The sequence below is a fragment of the Cornus florida genome, unplaced genomic scaffold, assembly GCF_030987335.1.
Source record: "Cornus florida cultivar Cherokee Brave unplaced genomic scaffold, ASM3098733v1 CherokeeBrave_3.0.0_Hap2_Chr11, whole genome shotgun sequence".
Lineage (NCBI taxonomy): Eukaryota > Viridiplantae > Streptophyta > Magnoliopsida > Cornales > Cornaceae > Cornus > Cornus florida.
The window spans coordinates 107625399-107645942 of NW_026775581.1; the positions used below are offsets into that span (position 1 = coordinate 107625399).

General features: G+C 33.4%; 1 protein-coding gene and 1 pseudogene across 1 annotated transcript; both read left to right on the forward strand.

Moving 5' to 3' along the window:
• The first annotated feature begins 404 nt into the window (after positions 1 to 404).
• LOC132282360 (RNA pseudouridine synthase 3, mitochondrial-like) lies at positions 405 to 7904 on the forward strand. The gene is made up of 7 exons (XM_059784012.1): positions 405 to 2165; positions 2535 to 2606; positions 2805 to 2974; positions 3213 to 3275; positions 3376 to 3456; positions 5783 to 5899; positions 7809 to 7904. Exons 2-7 carry the CDS (start codon positions 2546 to 2548, stop codon positions 7830 to 7832), a joined length of 516 nt encoding a protein of 171 aa, XP_059639995.1. The 5' UTR covers positions 405 to 2165; positions 2535 to 2545; the 3' UTR covers positions 7833 to 7904.
• Positions 7905 to 7911: 7 nt separating this feature from the next.
• Positions 7912 to 13623, forward strand: LOC132281809 (putative disease resistance protein At4g10780; annotated as a pseudogene).
• The last annotated feature ends 6921 nt before the right edge of the window (positions 13624 to 20544 follow it).

Consider the following 20544-nt stretch of genomic DNA (forward strand, 5'->3'; position numbering starts at 1 on the left):
TTTTAATTTACAAAATTAAAAAAAGACTACTTCTTTAACATATTAGGTTAATAATTGACAAAAAAAAAAAAAAAAAATTGCAAGTGTTAAGAAAATATCAAACATATTCAAATAGTTAAATAATAATAATAATAATTTTAATTCCATATGATTTTATGGAAAACAAAAAGTAATTGGAATTGCAAACTTTGATCTAATTCCAAAAATGTTTAAGTAAAAAAATCGGAGGTTTAAAATTTTATAATTTTTTTACTTCTCAAAAATAAACATTTAATAATTTCACTAAAATTTGATAAAAATGTACAAAAATATTCATATTGAATTTCTATTATTACAAATATGTGCAAACTAATACTGTATGCGTTGACACTTGAGAGTCCATTTTGATCATTTTATTATTATTATTATTATTATTATTATTACACTCTACCTAGAAACAAAGACATTAGCTGAGTAACTGGGCTGGCATCGGAAGCCCTAGCTCGACGTCACTGTTCCGTTGTTCTCGCTACTTTCGCCGCCGTTGAGTTCGTTATATATATATATATGTATGTATATTATCTTCGCAATTCCTTTGCCTGTTAACAAAAGGTTCAGTTGAATTTCGTATGCCTTCCTTTTTAATCTTCATTTGTTCGTATGTATTTTTTTTTTTTCCTTTTGGAGGGGTTTGTGGAGTTTTAATTAACCCATACTATGAACTAATTACAGCATAAGAAGAATGAAGATCACGCGTGTTTATTTATTTTCTTATGGTTAACTGATTCAAGAGTATCTAAACATATTTGGTTCTGTTGATGTGCTTAAATTTATTAAATTCAAGGAATCGTGTGTATATATATGTGTGTGTACAAATATATATATTTCAATAAAAAAAATGTCTACAGAGATCATAGCACATGGAACTTCCATTATATGTTTTAACATCAGTGTGCATCCTCTTGTTAGAGAATGAATTTTTTTGTTAAGTCTTGTTAGAGAATGAATTGTGTATTAGGAGTAGCAATCACCATCTAATTGGACTCTGATTTTGGCTATTGATTCCAAAATGTAGTTTAGTTGATTTGATGATGATGAGTTCCCTTCTCTTACCACCAATCCTCGAACTCTAGACCTAAGGGTTGACCATACAAGCCAGATTTGATAATGAGTTGTGAAAGAAACCCCACACAAGAATCATGTGGACATGGGATTTTAATTTTACGATGCACTTTCGAACTTTGGAAGTTATCATTTCAAGGAAAGAAATGATTGATTTCAATACGACATGGCAAAATCATCCCATTTTTAGTGGGTTCATTCTAAATGACATTTTTCACAAACTTTTCATGCTTCTCCATGTATAAAGTTATTGATCTACCTTGACTGTGTGCCAATTCTAATAGAAGCATATCACAAATTCACAATGGACCATGTTTTTAAGAGTAGTGGAATCCTTGTATGTGGCTGCGCTTTTCATTTCGATAATGTTAATTACCGCCTGCATATTTTGTCAAATTCTCTTCATCACAGATGGACAACTAAATCTTGAAGCACTGTAACACCAGCACTAGGTGACTAGCATGGACGAATAAAACTGATCGTCTTCTTTTCAATTTTTGTTTTGTTCCGGCATAATTGTACGGTTGAATTTTTCCGAAACAAGTTGAATGCTTTATTCACCTAAGTGAATGGATTTGATTCTAATAACTCATTTCCTTATACTCCTTCATGTAAAATCATTCATTTTGAGTCTGATGGCCTATGAATTGATTGCACATAGCACTGCTTTGTGATATTTCACTTATGTGTAATTCATCTCAGTGTGAATGTACTTTTCTATGTTAAATTTAGTATGTGCAACAATGTGGAAGAATGTCCTGCGTCGAAACACATTGCTTATGGTCAGGCACTACTCAAGACTTTCTCCTCCACCTCCTGCGTCTGCTGAACCAATCATCCAAGTTTCCAACCACAAAACTCAATTGGGCTGCACAAAACAGGGACCAAAGCCTCGGCAGCTCCTATCCTTGCCTCCACTCCCTGCGCACCCCTTACCTGGAAAGAACTCAGACAGTCTTCCTAGGAATCCCACTCATCTTACTGCCATTAGTTGGATCAAGTATTACTTTGATGAAATCCATGGAAATGTGATCCAGTCCCATTTCAACCAGGGCCTTGTGAGTGTAAGAACATTATCTTTTCTCCCTTTAAATTGTAGGTTTTAAATTCTTTATTCATATTGGTGCTTCTGCATCAAATTTAACCTGAAATGTTTTCTTTTTCTGGAATAAAGTTTTATTCCAATCATACCAAGTAGATGCAATAGTTTGGTGTGAATTTATTGTCATTTTCATCTCCTTGTCTGTTAAAGAGCTTCAGAAAAGGTGCAACAGAATGTTCTTATAAAATCAACTGGCATCATTACATTTCTGTAGTGGACTCATTATAGATGTTCTCTGTATGAGATTTCATAGCTAAATTATGTTTATTACGTTATTAGATGATTCTTGTGTTTGGAAAATAACAATCTTTGTTTTAACATTTTTTTACAGGTCCAGATGGAATGTCTAAATTCGAACGAGTCGTTGATGGAGAAAGGAGGACAAAGAAAACCCATGAGAAAGGTAATGGTACTTGTTTATTGAGCTAGTTGTTGATCAAAATTTCACAGCTATAAGTTTTAACTTATTGCATACATTTAAAAAAAGCAAACCTGAAGTTATCTCTCACTCTCTTTGTGTGCTTGTGTTCATGCATATTGTTTTTCGTCATGTCAACTGTACACATTACTTTGTTGGTTTAATTATTCTTCAATTCTACAGCTAACATACAGATTAAGCATAATGAGGTAATGGAGGTGGGGATGAGGCTTCATGTACCCGTATCAGTTGCTGAGGCTAGGATTTCCAAGAGATTTGACACCATACCAAGTGGAACACTATACCCAAATGCTGATGAGATAGAGTATTTGCAAAGGCTTGTCAAGTACAAGGTATGTCTTTAGTTCAAGTGCTTATTCATCTTATTTCATGCAATTTCAGTGTTCATATGAATTTCTAGGTCCCTGACTTGTCAGTTCAACATTTTCACAGTAGCCATACATTATCAGTTGGTTGGTTTGGTATGACAATATAGCTACTTACTTCTGCATGCCAATATGATTGTGTTTTTGTTCCATTTTGTAGTTGTGCCTTCTGTTCTCCTCTGATTATTGGTTATTAAATTTTCAGGATTCTGCTATAATCGTACTAAATAAGCCCCCCAAATTGCCAGTGATGGTTAACTTCTCTACGGTCCATTCTCCTCTCTCTCTCTGACTACTGCCTTGAAAGTTTTTTATTGTTATTATTTTTTTAACTTTTGATTGTTTTATGGATACAATTATGTTATTAGGGGCACCTGCCTGTTCATAACAGCATGGATGCCTTGGCAGCTGCAGCATTGTCTTATGATTATGATGAGGGTCCTAAGTTGGTAAGCTTCTTGTTTTGGATAATGAGTTGAAAGACCAATAGTATTAAAAAAATAACTCTGCTGAATTTTTTCTAGTTTCATCCTGTTGATAGACAATAACAAAAAATTAATCGAGTGAAGTTGGGTGCTACTGTCTTATTATTTAGGTATGTATTTATAATTTAATACGTTTTACAAGCTCAGTTATTTATGATTTGGGGGCTTAGCATATAAAAAATTTGAAAGAAGATCTGACCGGGCCTGATTATATGGTAAGATAGTTAGACAAATGAACTACAAGTCTACAACAATCGAAAAGGGGGACGCGGCCCAGAGCAACTGCACAAAACTATAGCCTCAAGCTATCCACAAAAGCCAAAAGAATATCCATAGATTTACAATTAGTGCCTTGAACCCAAAAGAACAGAGAACTAAATACAGAAAATCTAACCATCCCCCGAGGAAACTCCGCCTCGTCAAAGGATTTCCTATTTCTTTCCTTATGTTGGTTTATTTTTGCATCATCGCTGGCCACTGTTGTCATTGTCATCATTTTTTTATATCTTTTCTTTTTTCTGATAAATGGAAATTCATTGAAAAAACTTAGAAGAAGGGTAGGGATGGTGTATAAGACGCCATCTTAACCTATAGAAACCAAGAAGGTAAGTACGATTGAAATTAAGCAAATCATTGTACAAATGCCTCAAAGTACAAGGAGAATCCTTACTGAAAATCTAGCTTTCAGTCCTTAAAGCCAATTCTGGAAATGCCTTCGAAGCTTCCATATGAAAACATTTCTGAAGTTCCTTTATCTCCAAAGGTTCCAAATGGATGAAAGAAATGGTTGGCAAAAATAGCTCGAAGGACCCATCTGACAGTAATTCAGGAAACATAATGTTAAATGTGAGCCATTTGGCCACAACCAAAAAAAAAGATGATGGAGATGAAGAACAACAAAGCAATGCAGAATATCTCTCAAGCTCGATTATATATCTAGGTTAAGGCAAGGTGAGACTTTAGTGACTATTCCTGACCTAGGCTTTATCTTTGAAAATGCTCAAAAGAATGTTTTTAGCATATTTTTCAAATTTTAGATTTTTTATCAAAGGAATTTTCAAAGGCTCATTCAAGATTATGACTTAGTATTTGGAAAAATAGCAAGCTTTGCTTGAAGCATTGGTCAATCAAAATTTGCAAACAAGAAAATTTTGGGAAGACGGTGTGTTCCGATTGATGTTTCAATCAATTGAAACCACCCCCAAAGAAGCTTCATTTTTTTTTTTACTTATCAAAAAAATTGAACTATCTGGGGCAAAACCTTCGATCAAGTGAAATATTACGGGAAGTTTATTGTTTGAAAATCTTTCAAAGCAGAATTTTAATAGGACCTATTTTCTTATTCCATAATAGGATTGTTGTATTGGCTAGAAATAGGTGGCTATAATCACTCTACGGTATCTCATAAACCTTTTAACTCTCTACATATTATTGAGAGAATTTATATGTTTTGAGAATTGGTTTAGGGTCTTTCATTGACTAGCATACTCTTTGTTTTTGAGAGAATCTAAGCTAGTAGCAGATTAGAAACTACCAAGCAATCAAACAGGTGGTTTTTAAAGAACAGGTTAAAGGAATGTTACTTGTCATCAAAGATCAAAGGCCTTGGTAGAAGAGCAGATTCGTTTACTAGCAGCTGCGTAATTCAAGTAGAATGTCTGGGTGACTCTGGGTCAGAGGTTACAAGAATTTTTTGGCCAAAAGGAAAAATGAACGTCTCTATGTTTTCCGGGCCTCTAGTGAGAATACTATTATGATACAAATACATGATTACATAATAAAGGAGAGGTTAAATAGCTCTCTCTCTCTCTCTCTCTCTCTCTCTCTCTCTCTCTCTCGCTCTCTCTCTGTCCTCTGTGTGTGTGTGTGTGTGTGAAAGAGAGAGAGAGAGAGAGAAAGAGAGAGATCTAGTAATGGAGGAGTATATTTGGGATCATGCGATCTAGTGCTCAGTCTGCTTGTGTGGAAGCTTTTGATGGTAACAGCGACATTGGTCCAGCCATTCTTTTCTTTGATTTTATTAGTGGTAGGTATTTCAATAGTTCTGAAAAAGTATCACTATTCTTGTGATATTTTCCTCTAGTTCTACAGTAACTTATTTCATTTTATGATTGTATTCTGTTCCAAAAAGAAGTATTTGCATTGGGTGTCTGTTTGTTCCATTAGGGAATGCTTGCTACTGGCTTATGTTTGTAAAGCTGGTGTGATCATGCATATTACTGTATATGTCAAATGTTAGCTCCCTTTAAAGCATTTCTGGTTGCTATTTCTCATATGACTACTTTGTTAGGTTCATCGTCTTGACAGAGAGAGTAGCGGCCTCCTTGTTATGGGGAGAACAAAAGAAAGCGTAGCTCATCTTCAGTGGCTCTTCAGTGACATAAAGAAAGGAAAATCCTCGTCTAAGGTATTCATATCCTTATCCTCATCAATCTGTATCATGCAATAAATGTCACCTTTAAGGGGAAGGTTGTGCAAAGAGTTGCATGGTATATTTAAGTGCATAAGGCTATAATTACCAATTAATACTACCTTAGCAGCAAAAAGAGGGGAAAAAAAGAGATCCACCACATATACTTAACTATAGACAAAGTAGTGTCACGCATTTTAGGTATTCCATATGACGCACTCTCCCTTATATCTATAGGTATAAGAAAATGTGGCAAATTCAAACAATAACTCAATATGATTTGTAAAAAACATTTGATTCAAATATCTTTACACGAACATATAATTTGAGCAAGAGAGTTCACATTTCAAGTAAAATTCCTTCAATTGCTTCACAGTTCACATTTGACTATCCAATGTGATTTTGAAACGTAAATCATATAATCATGAACTGTATTTGCCGAAGTGATCTCACCTTCACCTTCACCTTGGAAGCTTCGAGCAAGAAAGTTCTCTCGCTCCAAACAGAGCTTTTTTCTTGAATTTCAAATATTTGGAGTTGGTTATTATAACCTAAGGCTGGGATCCTCTGCAACGGATCCCAGCTCAAGCTCATTCGAGATTTAACACGTGTAAGAGCTTGGATCCGTTGGATCCCCATGAACATGTTGATTTTGTAAAATAATTTCAAATTTGGGTGGGAAACATAGTTACAAACCGGTCACTTCTTTTTACTAGAAAAGTTGTTTTAAAAATAGTTAATTTTTTTGTTTCATTAAATTAAAAGTCTTTTTCATTATATGCCTGTATTGTTTTTTTATACAAAATATTGAGAATTTAAATAGCTTGTTGCTTTTATATTTCTCTTTTTAATTTTTCCAACATTTTCAAACCATTCTATTATATTGATTAATTTTTTAAATAATTTTTTATCAAATAACATTTTAAGTATTTAATAGAAGAATTTAAATTGCTTGCACCTTTTGAATTTCCCGTTTGAGTTTTTTCAACAATTACGAACCACTTCCATTGAGAATTTAAATAGCATGCACATTTTGAATTTTTTCAATAGTTACAGACCATTTATATAATATTGATTATTATTTTTTATCAAATAATATTTAAATATATAACAGTACTCTTGTTCATGCCATATGATTTTATTATTATCTTTTGTGTTATTTTATTATATTATTTACAATAATAGAAAATGTATTAATTTAAAAAGAGTTTGAACTACGCTTGTACAGAGTACTACATGGCCCAATAATTGAACCTGAAATGACCCAAGAAAGGGTTGAGAACAAATCAAAACAAGACCTTTCAAAAGGGATTGGACCCAAATTAGAAAAAGAGCAATTAGGCCAATAAAGGCCCAAATACAAATCAAATAGCAGTGAGTCGCCGCCAGTGACTACTACTGACTGACTGACGGAACTAGTTTGGTTGCAGAGAAAATTGAAGAAAACGAAAAGCAAAATTGCGATCTTATTTTTTATTGCCTTCATGCACTATAGCTTATATTTTGTTCATATAAATGAAGAACACTTCGATTTGCTTAGGATTAGTAGAGTTCAAGAGGAAATTTGGATTTTTAGGGTTGTTTTTTTCCTTCTTGTTTCTTTTCTGTTTATACATTTTCTTGAAAACGAATGAAGTGTAATGTTCGTGAAGTTTGATAGGATCTCTGTTAACTCATAGGGTTGTGTTTGAGAATTGAAGGTAGAATGATGCCGATCATCTATTCTCACAGATATATTCGTTCATCTCTCTAGTGTGCGTGTGTGTTTTTGAAACATAGATATCGCAATTTGGCGTCTTGGCTTTCCTAAAGCTAGGGCTTGATTTTTAGGAAGAGAACAAGAGTATCATGGGATGGCTTTGATTGTTGAATTGATAATCTGATCTAGTGTGTGTGTGTGTTTTAGTGCTCTCAGCTTACTCATGTTTGATGTAACAAAGGGTTGTGCATTCATATTTGAATTGGTCATCTAATTTAATGTGTGTGTGTGTGTGTGTGTGTGTGTTTTAGTGCTCTCAGCTTATTCAAGATGAAGTGGAGCTGTTGCTGAGTCTGATTGATGTCAAGGGTTCAAAGAATGGTAAGAATCGATAATGAGCAGCTTGTTAATTATATTTAATGTAGCTTTTATGTTGTATTTGTACCTTCTCATGGACTTGGCCTCACTAATATTTACCAGTCCCTTTCTTATTTCTTTCATTTTATCATTGGAAAATGATTTTAAAAAAATAAGCTACTAAACTATAATTTCAATACCTAAATAGCCATAATTGGACAATATTAAAATTGCATAAAGAACCAATAATTATTTTTAACATTTCTTTTTATCAAGTGGACTCATTATTAAAATTTGTTTGTGGAATGGACATTTTTAAAGTCATCTGAAAATAGTATACAATACTTCTCCGAATTAGGTGTCCTTCTATTATATAATATTCCTCCACTTGCAAGAAGTTGTTTGTGGAATGGACATTTTTAAAGTTTTCTGAAAATAATTCTCCATACAATACTCCTCCCAATTAGGTGTCTTTCTATTATATAATATTCCTCCACTTGCAAGAAGCTGACAAAGTTTGTTTGGTGCTTTTGCCAACTGCTAAAAAGTTATTGAGTTTTCAAATCAATTCAAAATATATATATACATATATAAAGTAGAGAAGTAAAAACTGTCTCCCTTTAGGTAAATTAACTATATTATTCTCTTGTAAATAAAGCTGTTAAGCTTGCATGGACTTTGGAATCACAATATAACACAATCAAATATGAGCAACAGTATTGCCCTCAAAAGGGTTAAATAATAAATATAAAATAAAAATAAAATTAAGTGTTTTACACTAAAATCTCGCCCAAGTTTGCAGATGGGAAGAAAAAATCACTCAACTCTATATGATTTCATAAGGTTAAATCTCTTGCATAGAAAAAAAAAAAAAAAAAAAAAAAAAAAAAAAAAAAAAAAAAAAATTAAATCTCTTGCATAGAAAAAAAAAAAAAAAAAAAAAAGGGATAAATGATTTTCAGACTAAACAACTCCAAAATAAATATTTACTACAGACATAATTAATTCCAAAGTCAGTCAACAACCTTATCACTAGAGACTTGCGTGCATGGACCTTAAAACCTACCATATTATATTCTTAGCCTTAAGACGAATAAAATTAATACTAACAATTAAGCGGCCCTTATTCCATAACCAAATTATATGAATTTGCTTCTCTATATATCTTTTCTTTTCTTCCCAGTCTTTCTCCAGCCCATTTCCTGAAGTACTACTCTTGTAATATTTGTGTTCGGGTTGTTCTGTTCAGATCAATGGACTTTGTGAGCCCAATCTTGGATGTTACATGCCGATTTTGTAGTTGCATCAGAGACACCACATACTATGTTCGCCATCTCCATGATAATCTCAACTCTTTGACAACTGAAATGGGAACATTGAAAAGCCAAAGAGATGATTTGAATAGACAAGTTGAAGCTGCCGAGAGGCTACCGATCCAATAACGCATCGAACAAGTCATTGGCTGGCTTCAAACAGTAGAAGAACTGGAGAGGGAAGTGGAAGAGCTTCTCCAACAGGGTGATGAACAAATCCAGAATAAGTGTCTCAAAATATGGCCCAGAAATTGCTGGTCTATCCATAAGCTCGGAAAGAGAGTATCCGAGAAGTTATAGACTGTCTCTAATATGAAGAGTGAAGGTAATTTCAGTACTGTAGCTGTACCAATGGCTGCTGAACACACTGAAGAAACTCCTCTTGATAGGACTGTGGGCTTGGATGCAAATTTTCACAAGCTCTTGAGTCTCCTTAGAGATGATGGAACTGGAATCATTGGAAAATACGGCATGGGGGGTGTCGGAAAGACAACCCTCTTGAAGAAAATCAACAATGTGCTTGCAAGTCAATCACACAGCGAATTTGATGAAGTTATATGGGTTACGGTGTCCAAAGATCTAAGTAGTGTCAAAAGCATTCAAGATAAAATTGGCAAGAAACTACGATTTTCAGATGACATGTGGAGGGGTAAAAGCCAAGAGGAAAAGAAGGCAGATATCTTCAAAGTCTTGAAGAGGAAGAGATTTGTGCTACTGTTGGATGACATATGGAAACGAATTGATCTTCTTGAAGTGGGAGTTCCGATTCCAGACAGTCAAAACAAGGCCAAGATAATATTCACCACCCAATCTGAGGATGTGTGCGGTCTTATGCAAGCTAGGAAAAAGATAAAGGCGGAATGCTTGGCATGGGAGGAAGCTTGGGATTTGTTTAAAGATAAGGTGGGAGAAGAGATGATCAATTCTGACTCCGAAATAGCAAGGCTGGCAAAAGAAGTTTGCAAAGAATGTGCGGGTTTGCCACTTGCGCTTACTACGATTGGATGAGCCATGACTAGCAAGAGAACCCCCCAAGAATGGGATTGTGCAGCAAGTGTGTTGAAGAAATCAATATTCAAATTTTCAGACATGGGAGACCGGGTGTTTCCTCTTTTGAAGTTCAGTTATGATAACTTGTCTGATGAAACAATTAAGACTTGTTTCTTATATTGTGCTTTGTTCCCAGAAGATTATGATATTCATGTTTTTGATCTCATAAAATTAGGGATAGGTGAGGGGTTTCTTGATGTTGAATGTGATAACATTGATGATGCTTGTAAGTTGGCATATGATATTATTGGCAGATTGAAACTTGCATGTTTGTAGGTGGAGAGCTCAGATTCCTATCGTGTGAGTGTGCACATGCATGACTTGATTCGGGACGTGGCAGTGTGGATAGTTCGGGAGAAGGGGATAGTTTGGGAGAGTGGGAGTGAAAAAGAGAAATATTTGGTGCAAGGAGAGAGTCCTAAATGGGAGAAGACTGAACGAGTATTTTTGTTGGTATTTCAATTAAAGAATTAAGCGAAAGTCCTAGATGCCCCAATCTCGACTTTAATTCTTTGTCGTAATAATGCTTTGAGGACCATTTCCAATAGTTTTTTCCAATTTATGCCTACTCTCAAGGTTTTAGAGCTATCAGGTAATCCTGGTCTAAGAAAGTTACCAACGAGCTTGTTGGGGTTGGTTTCATTACAATATCTTGATCTCTCGCGGACGGGCATAAGGGAATTGCCAATTGATTTTAAGTCGTTGGTAAAGTTGAAGTATTTATATCTGAATGGCATGGATGAACTTGATGTAATCCCGCCGCAAGTCATGTCAAGTCTTTTGAATCTCCAAAGGTTGGAGATGCGTGGCAGTGGCAGTGGCAGTGGCAGTGGCAGTGGCAGTGGCAGTGGCAGTGGTGTTTCATCAGAGGGAAATGATGAAGGCAGCAGCGTCTTGTTTGGTGGTAATGAATTGTTATTGGATGAATTGGAATGCTTGAATCACCTTCAATATTTAAGTTTGACGATGAAAACAGAGCTTGCTCTCCAAAAATTATTTAAGTTCGCAAAAGTTCCCAAGTTTCACGTTTGGTTTAAGCATCAGTGGATTCAAAGGCTCAATTTGGCTGCAAATGTTTTCTTTACAGAAGAAGATGAAGAGACTAGAAATTATTGAAATTAGGGAATGTGATGACATAGAGGAGTTGTCAATGGATGGGATGAGGTGGGAGGAAAGAGAGAGTGGCACATTTTCTCACAAAAACAATCATCATCATCATCTGTGGGATATTATAATTGATGGAAGCAGAAGCCTTCATAACCTTCGGGAAGTTCTGATTGCATATTGCAAGGTTTTGAAGGAAGTAACATGGCTAATTTGGGTGCCAAACCTTCAAACTTTATCAATATGGTGGTGTGATGCAATGGAAGAAGTAATAAAAGATGCGGAGGATGATTGCTGTAGTGATGAAGATGATATTATTGGTAGGGATTTAGGAAAATTGAGTGTATTCGCAAGGCTACAATCATTGATTCTGTATGAACTACCAGAGTTAAAGAGCATCTACACTCATCCATTGCCCTTCCCCTCTCTGACCAACATTCGAGTGTATAGATGTCCGAAGCTTAACAAACTTCCATTCGACTCAAATAGTAGTGGGAAAGGCAGTCTACGAGAAATTGAATGTGAAGGAGAGTGGAGGGATAAGTTAGAATGGGAGAATGAAGAAACTCACTCTGTTCTCTTTCCTCTTTTCAAATGCCCAGAAGATAGAAGGTGATATCTCACAGGTAAAAAAATCTCCAGTATTACTTCTTGTTTGCTATGGTTTCTTTTTTTCTTTTTTTTTTATGTTTTTTCTTTTCTCGTTGATCTTGTTTGTCCCTGTTATTGTTTTACTAATGGCTTTATATATCTCAATAAATAAAAAATTAGTTATAGAGCTTGATTTTCTAATTAATAAAATTACATAGTTTTGCTCTTTCAACGAATTAAACAAGGCTTTTTGAGGTCTTAAAATTACATAGTCCTCAATGAATTAAACAAGGCTTTCTGAGGTGTTCTAAATGAACTAGACAACATATGCATGTTAAAAAAAGTTGAAGAATTCTATTTAAACACATCACTTTGATCTATTAACCATAAATGCATTTCCTCAGGTAAACAACCTACATGAGTTTGGATGATAATTTGATGTAAAATTGATTGCTGAAGCCTTTATGGCCGTTTGGACCGCCAGGAGGCCAAACGGGCATATTGATAGATTTTCTAGGCTAATCCCGAAGTGAACCCGGAAAGAGTCCAGCTTTATCAGAAACGGCCCAACTTGCAGATATCAGCAGTTTCGAGTTCAATCGTTTAGAGTTCGGGAATGGCGTTTTCTTTTTTTTTAATATTTTGAGATTTTCATTAGAACACTAAATGAATTCGATTTGCTTTCTTTTTTGGTATTTAGTAGTTTTTAGTAATTAGGTTTTTTTTTCCTTATTTTTATACAATATTCAGAGCAAGTTTGTTTTTGAGCTGTTTTCTTGTGTTGCTGTTCTTACGTTTTTAGGATTTCCTTTATGCTGTTAGGGTTTTTATTTATAAATACATGTACTGCAGAGCAGATTATTCATTCAATTATCAAATAATATATCAGATTTCTCTTAATTATCTTTTCGTTTTGTAGATTCAAAACACCCACCTTGTGGATTCAAGGTAATCTGTTCCTCGTGAACAAATTTATCACTTCCGCTTACGTCATAATTAAAGACATGTGAGCTCTTGGCCTCTTCTGTCCATATTTGATGTAACAAAGGGTTGTACATATTCACTACTACAATTTACCAATGTCTGTGCTGCTACTGAAAATTTGTTGGCCGATACTTGTTTATAGTGATCCAAAATTCAAACTGTGCGTGCATACAACAAGTGTTCGTTTTATACTCTTTGCAATTGAAGAGCAATATATATATATATATATATATATATAGATTCATCATTTCTTTCAGCTGTTTCAGTAGCTGACAACTAACTGCTTTTGTCCCCCAAAATCTCTTTAAACTGCAGACAATAATGAAGTTGAAGTTGTACCAACTACGGAAAAAGGAAGAAAAGGAGGGAAGAAGTGGAGCTGTTGCTGAGTGTTATGGACAAGCTTAGGGTTCTAAGAATGGTAATTAAGAATCAGTAAAGAGCAAAATTGTTGTTGGAAGAGGTCCTTAATTATGAAACTATATATAATTCTAGTTCCACAAAATTGTTGTTGGTTTTTAGTATCTGCCTTTTATGTTGTGCTTAATTGTTCCAAACTTGGACTTAAGTTGCAAACACTTGTGGGTTATATATATATGTTTGAAGTGAGATTTTTCACTAAATTTCAGAATGTGATTGTAGAGCAAGGTCTGTATATGATGATATATCTATACTTGTTAGGGAAGGAAAATAAATAAATGAAAGCCTGGTCAAGCATTCTAACTAGCAAAATTTGATCTCACCGTGGCGCTTTCGGACTAATAGGTTTCATGTTACATCAATTCGAACTTGCTCGATTTGTTCAAGGACAAGCTCATCTATGAGAATGAGAAATGGAATTCTTCAACATATCCCGGTAAGGTCATGTCGGCTTTGCGCTGTTTTCCTTAAATAACTATATACAATTCTATATGCGCCATGGAATAGAATTGCAAAGAAAACTAAATAAAATTTTACAGTATATTTCTTGGAAGAAAAAGCTTTTTTTAGTTACAAGAATAACTTTAGAGGAATGAGGGGGCTTTGAATAAAATTATATATAATAAAGATTAATATTAGAAACACTGGTTTAAAAAAAAAAAATGTAAGAAAAATTACTGAAGTTCTAAAAGCCCAATGAGTCCTATGAAATTTTAATAATGCTATTAAGTCCTACTCTTTGGTAAGGTTTCCATATTAATCTAAAATTTCTCAAATTTTCACTTTTACCATTTAAAATTTTGTATTGTTTATGAATGATTTTAACATGTAAATTCTTTTATAATTTTAAAAAATAGACTAATTATTTAATAAATAAAAGTTTATAATTGACAAATATATCAGACATATTCAAATAGTTAAACAAAACATATCATTTTTTGAAAAGAAAAAAAAAATGCATTACAAAATATTCAAGTAAACGTTAAAGACCAAGGTTTAAAATTTTGTTACTTGTTACTTTTTTTGTTCAATAATCTCATTAAAATTAGATAAAACTTATAATTTTGAATCAGAGACACAAAATTGGTAAAAATGAAAGTGATTTTACACGTGTCAACACTATGAGAAAGCTGAGGAAGATCATGGGACACTTGGCAGTCCGAAGACCAACCAAGTGGAAACTGCTAGAATTGCCACATTTCCAACTGTTGCATGAGAAGTTCTATAAATAGAGCACTTAGGCCTAGAATGTAAATAGTGTTCAGCACACACAACAATACAGCATCTTTGCTTATCTATTTCATTTCATTTATCTTTACATTTCAGTAATGTATTTCAATTATGTCTAATTTAAGTACAACATTTTCTTTTCTTATTTTCCAGCAACTAGTCCATAGCACTTTTAATTCAAAGTCTTGCACTTTCAATACCGTCTTTCTTTTCACTAGTTATAGAACAATCCCGAAATCTTTTTTCAAGGCAAAAAGAACCTTTGAAAGCGGTTATTTCAGTCCTTCATACAATCGCCTAATCCCAAACTCCAAGTGAAATATTGTTTGGAGCTCTTCTTTGAAACGACAACAGTTCCTAACACGCCCGCAACCCTTTCCATTCACTTGGAAAGGACAAACTCTTTTTGTGAGCCAAACAACTTGTTTGCTATGTTTTCTTTTTTATGTTTTTTCTTTTCTCGTTGATCTTATTGTTCCCTGTTATTGTTTTACAAATTGCTTTATATATCTCGACAAATAAAATAAAAAAAAATCTTCCTTTTTCTTCAGATTTTCAACAATGAAAATTGTTCCCAGAAAATGAATCAAGCAAACCTTAAAAGTTCCTTCCACATTATGTCACCTTCTGCTTTAGAAAAATATTGCAGCAGACAATTTTTAAGTAACTCTTGATAAATGAAACAGTTCATTTTAGAACCTAAGACCGGTTATCGATGATCAAACGTATTTATATGGGATTAAGGTAAAGACAACAATGATGACCGGTTACAGAGGTAGGGCCGGATATCAATTTTGTATTGCAGTGCAAATGCCATGCGAGCTCCCTCTTCTGTCCAAAAGGACCAAAATGGTCCTTGGCAACCAGAGGATGGAGCAACAACATTGGCTATTTTCCATATCAGCCATTAAATTGACACCTCTGACCATCCCATATCTGGCACCACAATTTGGAATCATGATATTGACAAGCACAGGATATATATTGCTTACCATATCGTGTTATCTTTTGTTTTACATGCCAATGAGAAGATTCTATTAGATTATCATAAGAAGTGGGAAATGTATATAAATCCTTCATAATATATTTTAACCTGATTTTGGATAGCTGCTAAAGAAATGGAATTTGTCATTATAATAAAATGTATCATGAAATGGCTTTGCTAGTTGAATTGGTGTCCTTCATTCTCTCAGCTTATTCATTTTTTTATGTAAGAAAGGGTTGTACATATTTGCTAGTACAATATATATCGGATTTGCCCACTATTAAATCTCTACGTACAGGACCTCGCTGATAGGGAGAATTATTATTTTTTGGATATTGTTTTTTATACCGTTGGATGCCCTTTGTCTTTATAAGTCCCCTTACTTTTCTGTGTTTAGGGTTGTGGTTTTGAGAGGCAGTTGAATTTGTCAGGTTTTCTGTGTGAGAGCTTTTTGTTGTAAATACTCATTATCGATAGTGAAATTTATGGTAGGCTGCGTAAGTAAAAAATAAATAAATAAATAAATGTCGAACGAAGTAAAAATTGTATTTTCTTGTACGTTGTTTTCTCTTGATTGTTTTCTATTCCTCTTGATAGGAAAGGCAAAAGGAAGTGGAGCTTTTGCCGAGTCATATGGATGTCAAAGTCATGTTATTTTGGTGTGAAGAGAAGATGAAAAAACTATATCTATTAGATGGCAAGTTGCACAGAGATCCCTCTCCCATATTTTGGTTTGTAGTATGTGCCTTTTATTATGTTGTATTTGTACCAAACTTAAGTTGCAGACATTTGTGGGTTGTTGGATTGTAGTATGTGATTTTTCTTGGAGCAAAATGTGTCTATGTTCCACTTTACGATTCAACCTCTTGAAACCCCTAAATTCTTGAGTCATCTGTGCGAATTTAAAATTTTGGGTTAATTATAGTGATACTCCTGAGGTTTGACATACTGATAGTTATATATAAGTTGAGCCATTTTTAACGATGACACCCCCTTAGGTTGATAAAGTTAACAAAGATACCCCAATGGTCCTAACACAGTGAATTGACATTATTGCCCTTTTTTTTAACATTTACTTTCCAACATATAGTTTTATGTACTACATATTAAGCCAATTAGAATTCCAATCATTAATGTTTAATATCTGTATCAATATAAAAAACTACACAATACATCATGATCCAATTATTTAACTACCCAATAGATCACAGTTGATAAATTTGTAAATATGATATATATAAGAGGAGATAAGAGTAACTTGACAATTAAACTTTTGTTAACACTTCATGATCCAACACAACCACCTCTTTCAATTTTTCTCTATAATTCTCTCTGACCATAAAACATTCTTCGTCGCTGCAATTATTATTTGTAATTCCGAAAATAAAACCCTTTTGCATTTCCAAGTAAATCTAGTTTTAAATCTAAATAATATTATTCAGTTAGAGAATTAGGGAACCTCCCTTAGTCGTAGACTAATTCTCACAATTTTATAACATGATGCAACACATATTGCATATCCTAATCCAAAATTAAAACTTAAATCCGCAACCACTCGTCTTACAACTAGTGTAACTCCAAATTCACCTCTCCATTAACCTAAAGTACCAAATAATATTATTAAACCACTTAACCATATATATAAATCTATACGTATAATACCCCACTATATATAAAAATGATGGTTGTTACATTCTATCATCCTTAAACAAATTTCGTCCTCGAAATTGATACATGTATCCTTGCGATATAAATATCCTAATGAGATATTATATTTTTTATAATATCCTTTTGATACTTTTTATTTATAAAATTTAAAAATAGACTATTTATTTAACATATTAAGTTAATAATTGACCAAAAAAATTGCAAGTGTTAAGAAAATATCAAACATATTCAAATAGTTAAACAAAAATAATAATCTTAATTCCATATGATTTTATGAAAAACAAAAATTAATTGCAATTGCAAACTTTGATCTAATTCCAAAAATGTATAAGTAAAAAATCGAAGGTTTAAAATTTTATAATTTTTTACTTCTCAAAAATAAACATTACCAAAATTTGATAAAAATGTAAACAAATATCAATAATTTCTATTATTAGAAATATGTGCAAACTAATATACGTTGATACTTGATAGTCCATTATGATCATTTTATTATTATTATTATTATTATTATGGAATTTTTACCAATACATGGGCTTAAGGCCCAAATACTACAATATAATGAGGTCAAACTTTGACTACAACTAGAAAATGAGTGGACCTAACAAACTTTTTCTAAGAAATGAAAGACCACACAAATTAGTTCTATAAAATGAACTTATATTCTATTTTGGACCATACAACAAACTATATTACTATAATGACCCAAAACAATATACTATTATAACATAAAAGTCTTAGAACATGAAATAAACTTACGAAAAGATCATTAAACAAACTATTTAATATTTTTAAATATTTTAAATTTTTCACAACAAATTAAAATTTCACAGTAGATTGATATGAACTTATAGACTTCTTTAGACAAAAGATCTTATATATAAATTAAATTTAATGAAACAGTATAGACTCTAATATCAAAATTAAATCAAATCGAACCAGATAGAAGCATGCAATAACATAAAGATAAATTTAACAATTAAATCACATAAATGACTACCGAACCTGATAACGCCCTGCTAAAACGCCTGAACACTGGCAAGAACGGGCCAACAAGCCAACAGTTCGAGCCAATTCACAGAAGAAACAGTTAAATTAAAACAATGGCTGCTTGTATGGGTTGGATTCAAGAAAATTTTAGGATCTACACTGTCTGGCTAAATAAAATTTATATATTTGATCTTTTTGTCGACCGAAGTCTTTTGCCCGAAAGTACTGAAAATACTAAATAAGGATAAGGGATTTTTGAATAAGAGTAAACTGGATGATTTATTTAATGGAAAATATATACATAGATACACACTGTTTATACATAGATACACTCTCACAAAATATTATACAAAAAGGGAACACACTGAAAGAAATCACAAAAGGAAACACACTAGGAAACTATGGTTGAAGGCTGGAATGCTTGATGGCTCTAAACTTGATTGCTCCAAACTCGATTATCTTCTTTTGAGCTGAAGGCTTCCTTTTATAGAGAAATCTGAGATATGGATCAACGCTTGAGATTGCAGGTGCAGTATAGATGGCTGAAATGTAAGATGCTTTGGAGATAAGGTTCATTGAATTATTGCGGGGCACTTTTATCTTTAAACTGTTTGCTTTTATCTTTGGAATCTGCTTTCGATGGATCTTGGCTGTTTTTGGATACTATTGCGAATCTGCTTTTGGACCTGTTTTTTTATCTTGATACTATTGAAGAGTCTGTACACGTACTAATGGAGATTCTACTTTTTCTTTGGATGCTCTTTAGAATTCTGTCACATTAGACAAATTTCTGTCAGTATCGCTATCTAGTTAGATGTCTGGTGAGCTGGGAGATGTCTGGTGAGCTGGTTTCTTCATCTCTGTAGGCCATTTCGTACTGCTTAATCAACATATTTTCTTTATTTATTATATTTACAACCTCTGGAGATATTTCAATCTCTGGGGGAGATCGAATGACATAGGGAATTCTGGCTTTGATGAAAATTTTCATATTTACATTATGGTCAAAGCGTCTGAAACCAAGATTATAGCTTGGGTCAAGCTGTCGATAAGCTTTATAATACATTAAATGGTCAAAGGTGGCTGGTGCGATACCATTACGAAAGTTGTTTACAAAATCGATATGTCTTGTCAGGGTCAGGACTTCTGTTAGATCAGAATGAATGTAAATTTGATGTTGTCCGAGAATTATAGCTCCATTTTTTACCCATTCTGGAGGAGTGTTGTGGATTTGAAGGAGAATTGGACTTTCTGGCATAAAATTGTGGGTTTGTTTTTGTTCAAAGATAATGGCTTGGTTTAATCGACTAGGAAGGTTAAAAACTTCTATGGTCATGTCTTTGGGTATAGTAATGCTATGAACCATTCCTAATTCTAAGAGTTTACTTACGTAACATCTAGTGGTTTTTGTTGAGAAACAAGTTTTTTTGATAATGTCAATAGGAGAATAATGTACAAGATCTATTTCTAACAGGACTATGGTACGTATGGAGTTGCCTGCCTATATAAAACGTAAGAAATAATAATGGTATCGAGTTCATTTGGGCGGACAGTTGTTTCTGAGGTAGTTTTGGATATCAACCCATTCTTTGAAACCATTGGACTTAACTTCTTTAAGAACAAGTTCTTTGATGTCTTCAGGGAAGAGCTTGACTTGTTGTCTAAGGATTTCTCTGTAAGTCGGGGAGAAAATGGGTAAAAGGTTGGCATACTTTGTTTGTACCTCCAGAAACTGAACTTTCTGAAGATTTTCATCTTCATTAGTCTTTTGTTCAGAAAGGGTTAGTTCAGTTGTGGGATTTTCTGATGCAGTTTGATATGCTAAATTTAACTTTTTAAAATGAGAAATAAAAGTCTCATGTTCTTGCTAAAGAGTACGATAAGCTTTATTAGATGTTACAAAATATTCACTTAAAGTATTTAAATTTCTAACGAGGGTTCTATCGAGATTATTAGTTTTCGGTCAGCAAAAATATTATGTCTAGCGCGAAACTATTGAGCTGGGTTTTGAATAATTAAAAGAGGATTTGAAGTGCTTGGTATAAGGCTATAACTGTTGTTGTTACTCTTCTCCATTCTTGCATAGACTTTAACAATCAATTAGTAAACAAGATAGAATATCTGTTAAGTAATTTTCTTTTCTTTGACATGTTCAAATATGGGTTTAAAACCTTTTTCAGTAATACAGTCAATAAAGGAAATCCATCTTTTTGTAGGCACCCTCTGTTGCTTTGCTTTGTTTGCAAATTTA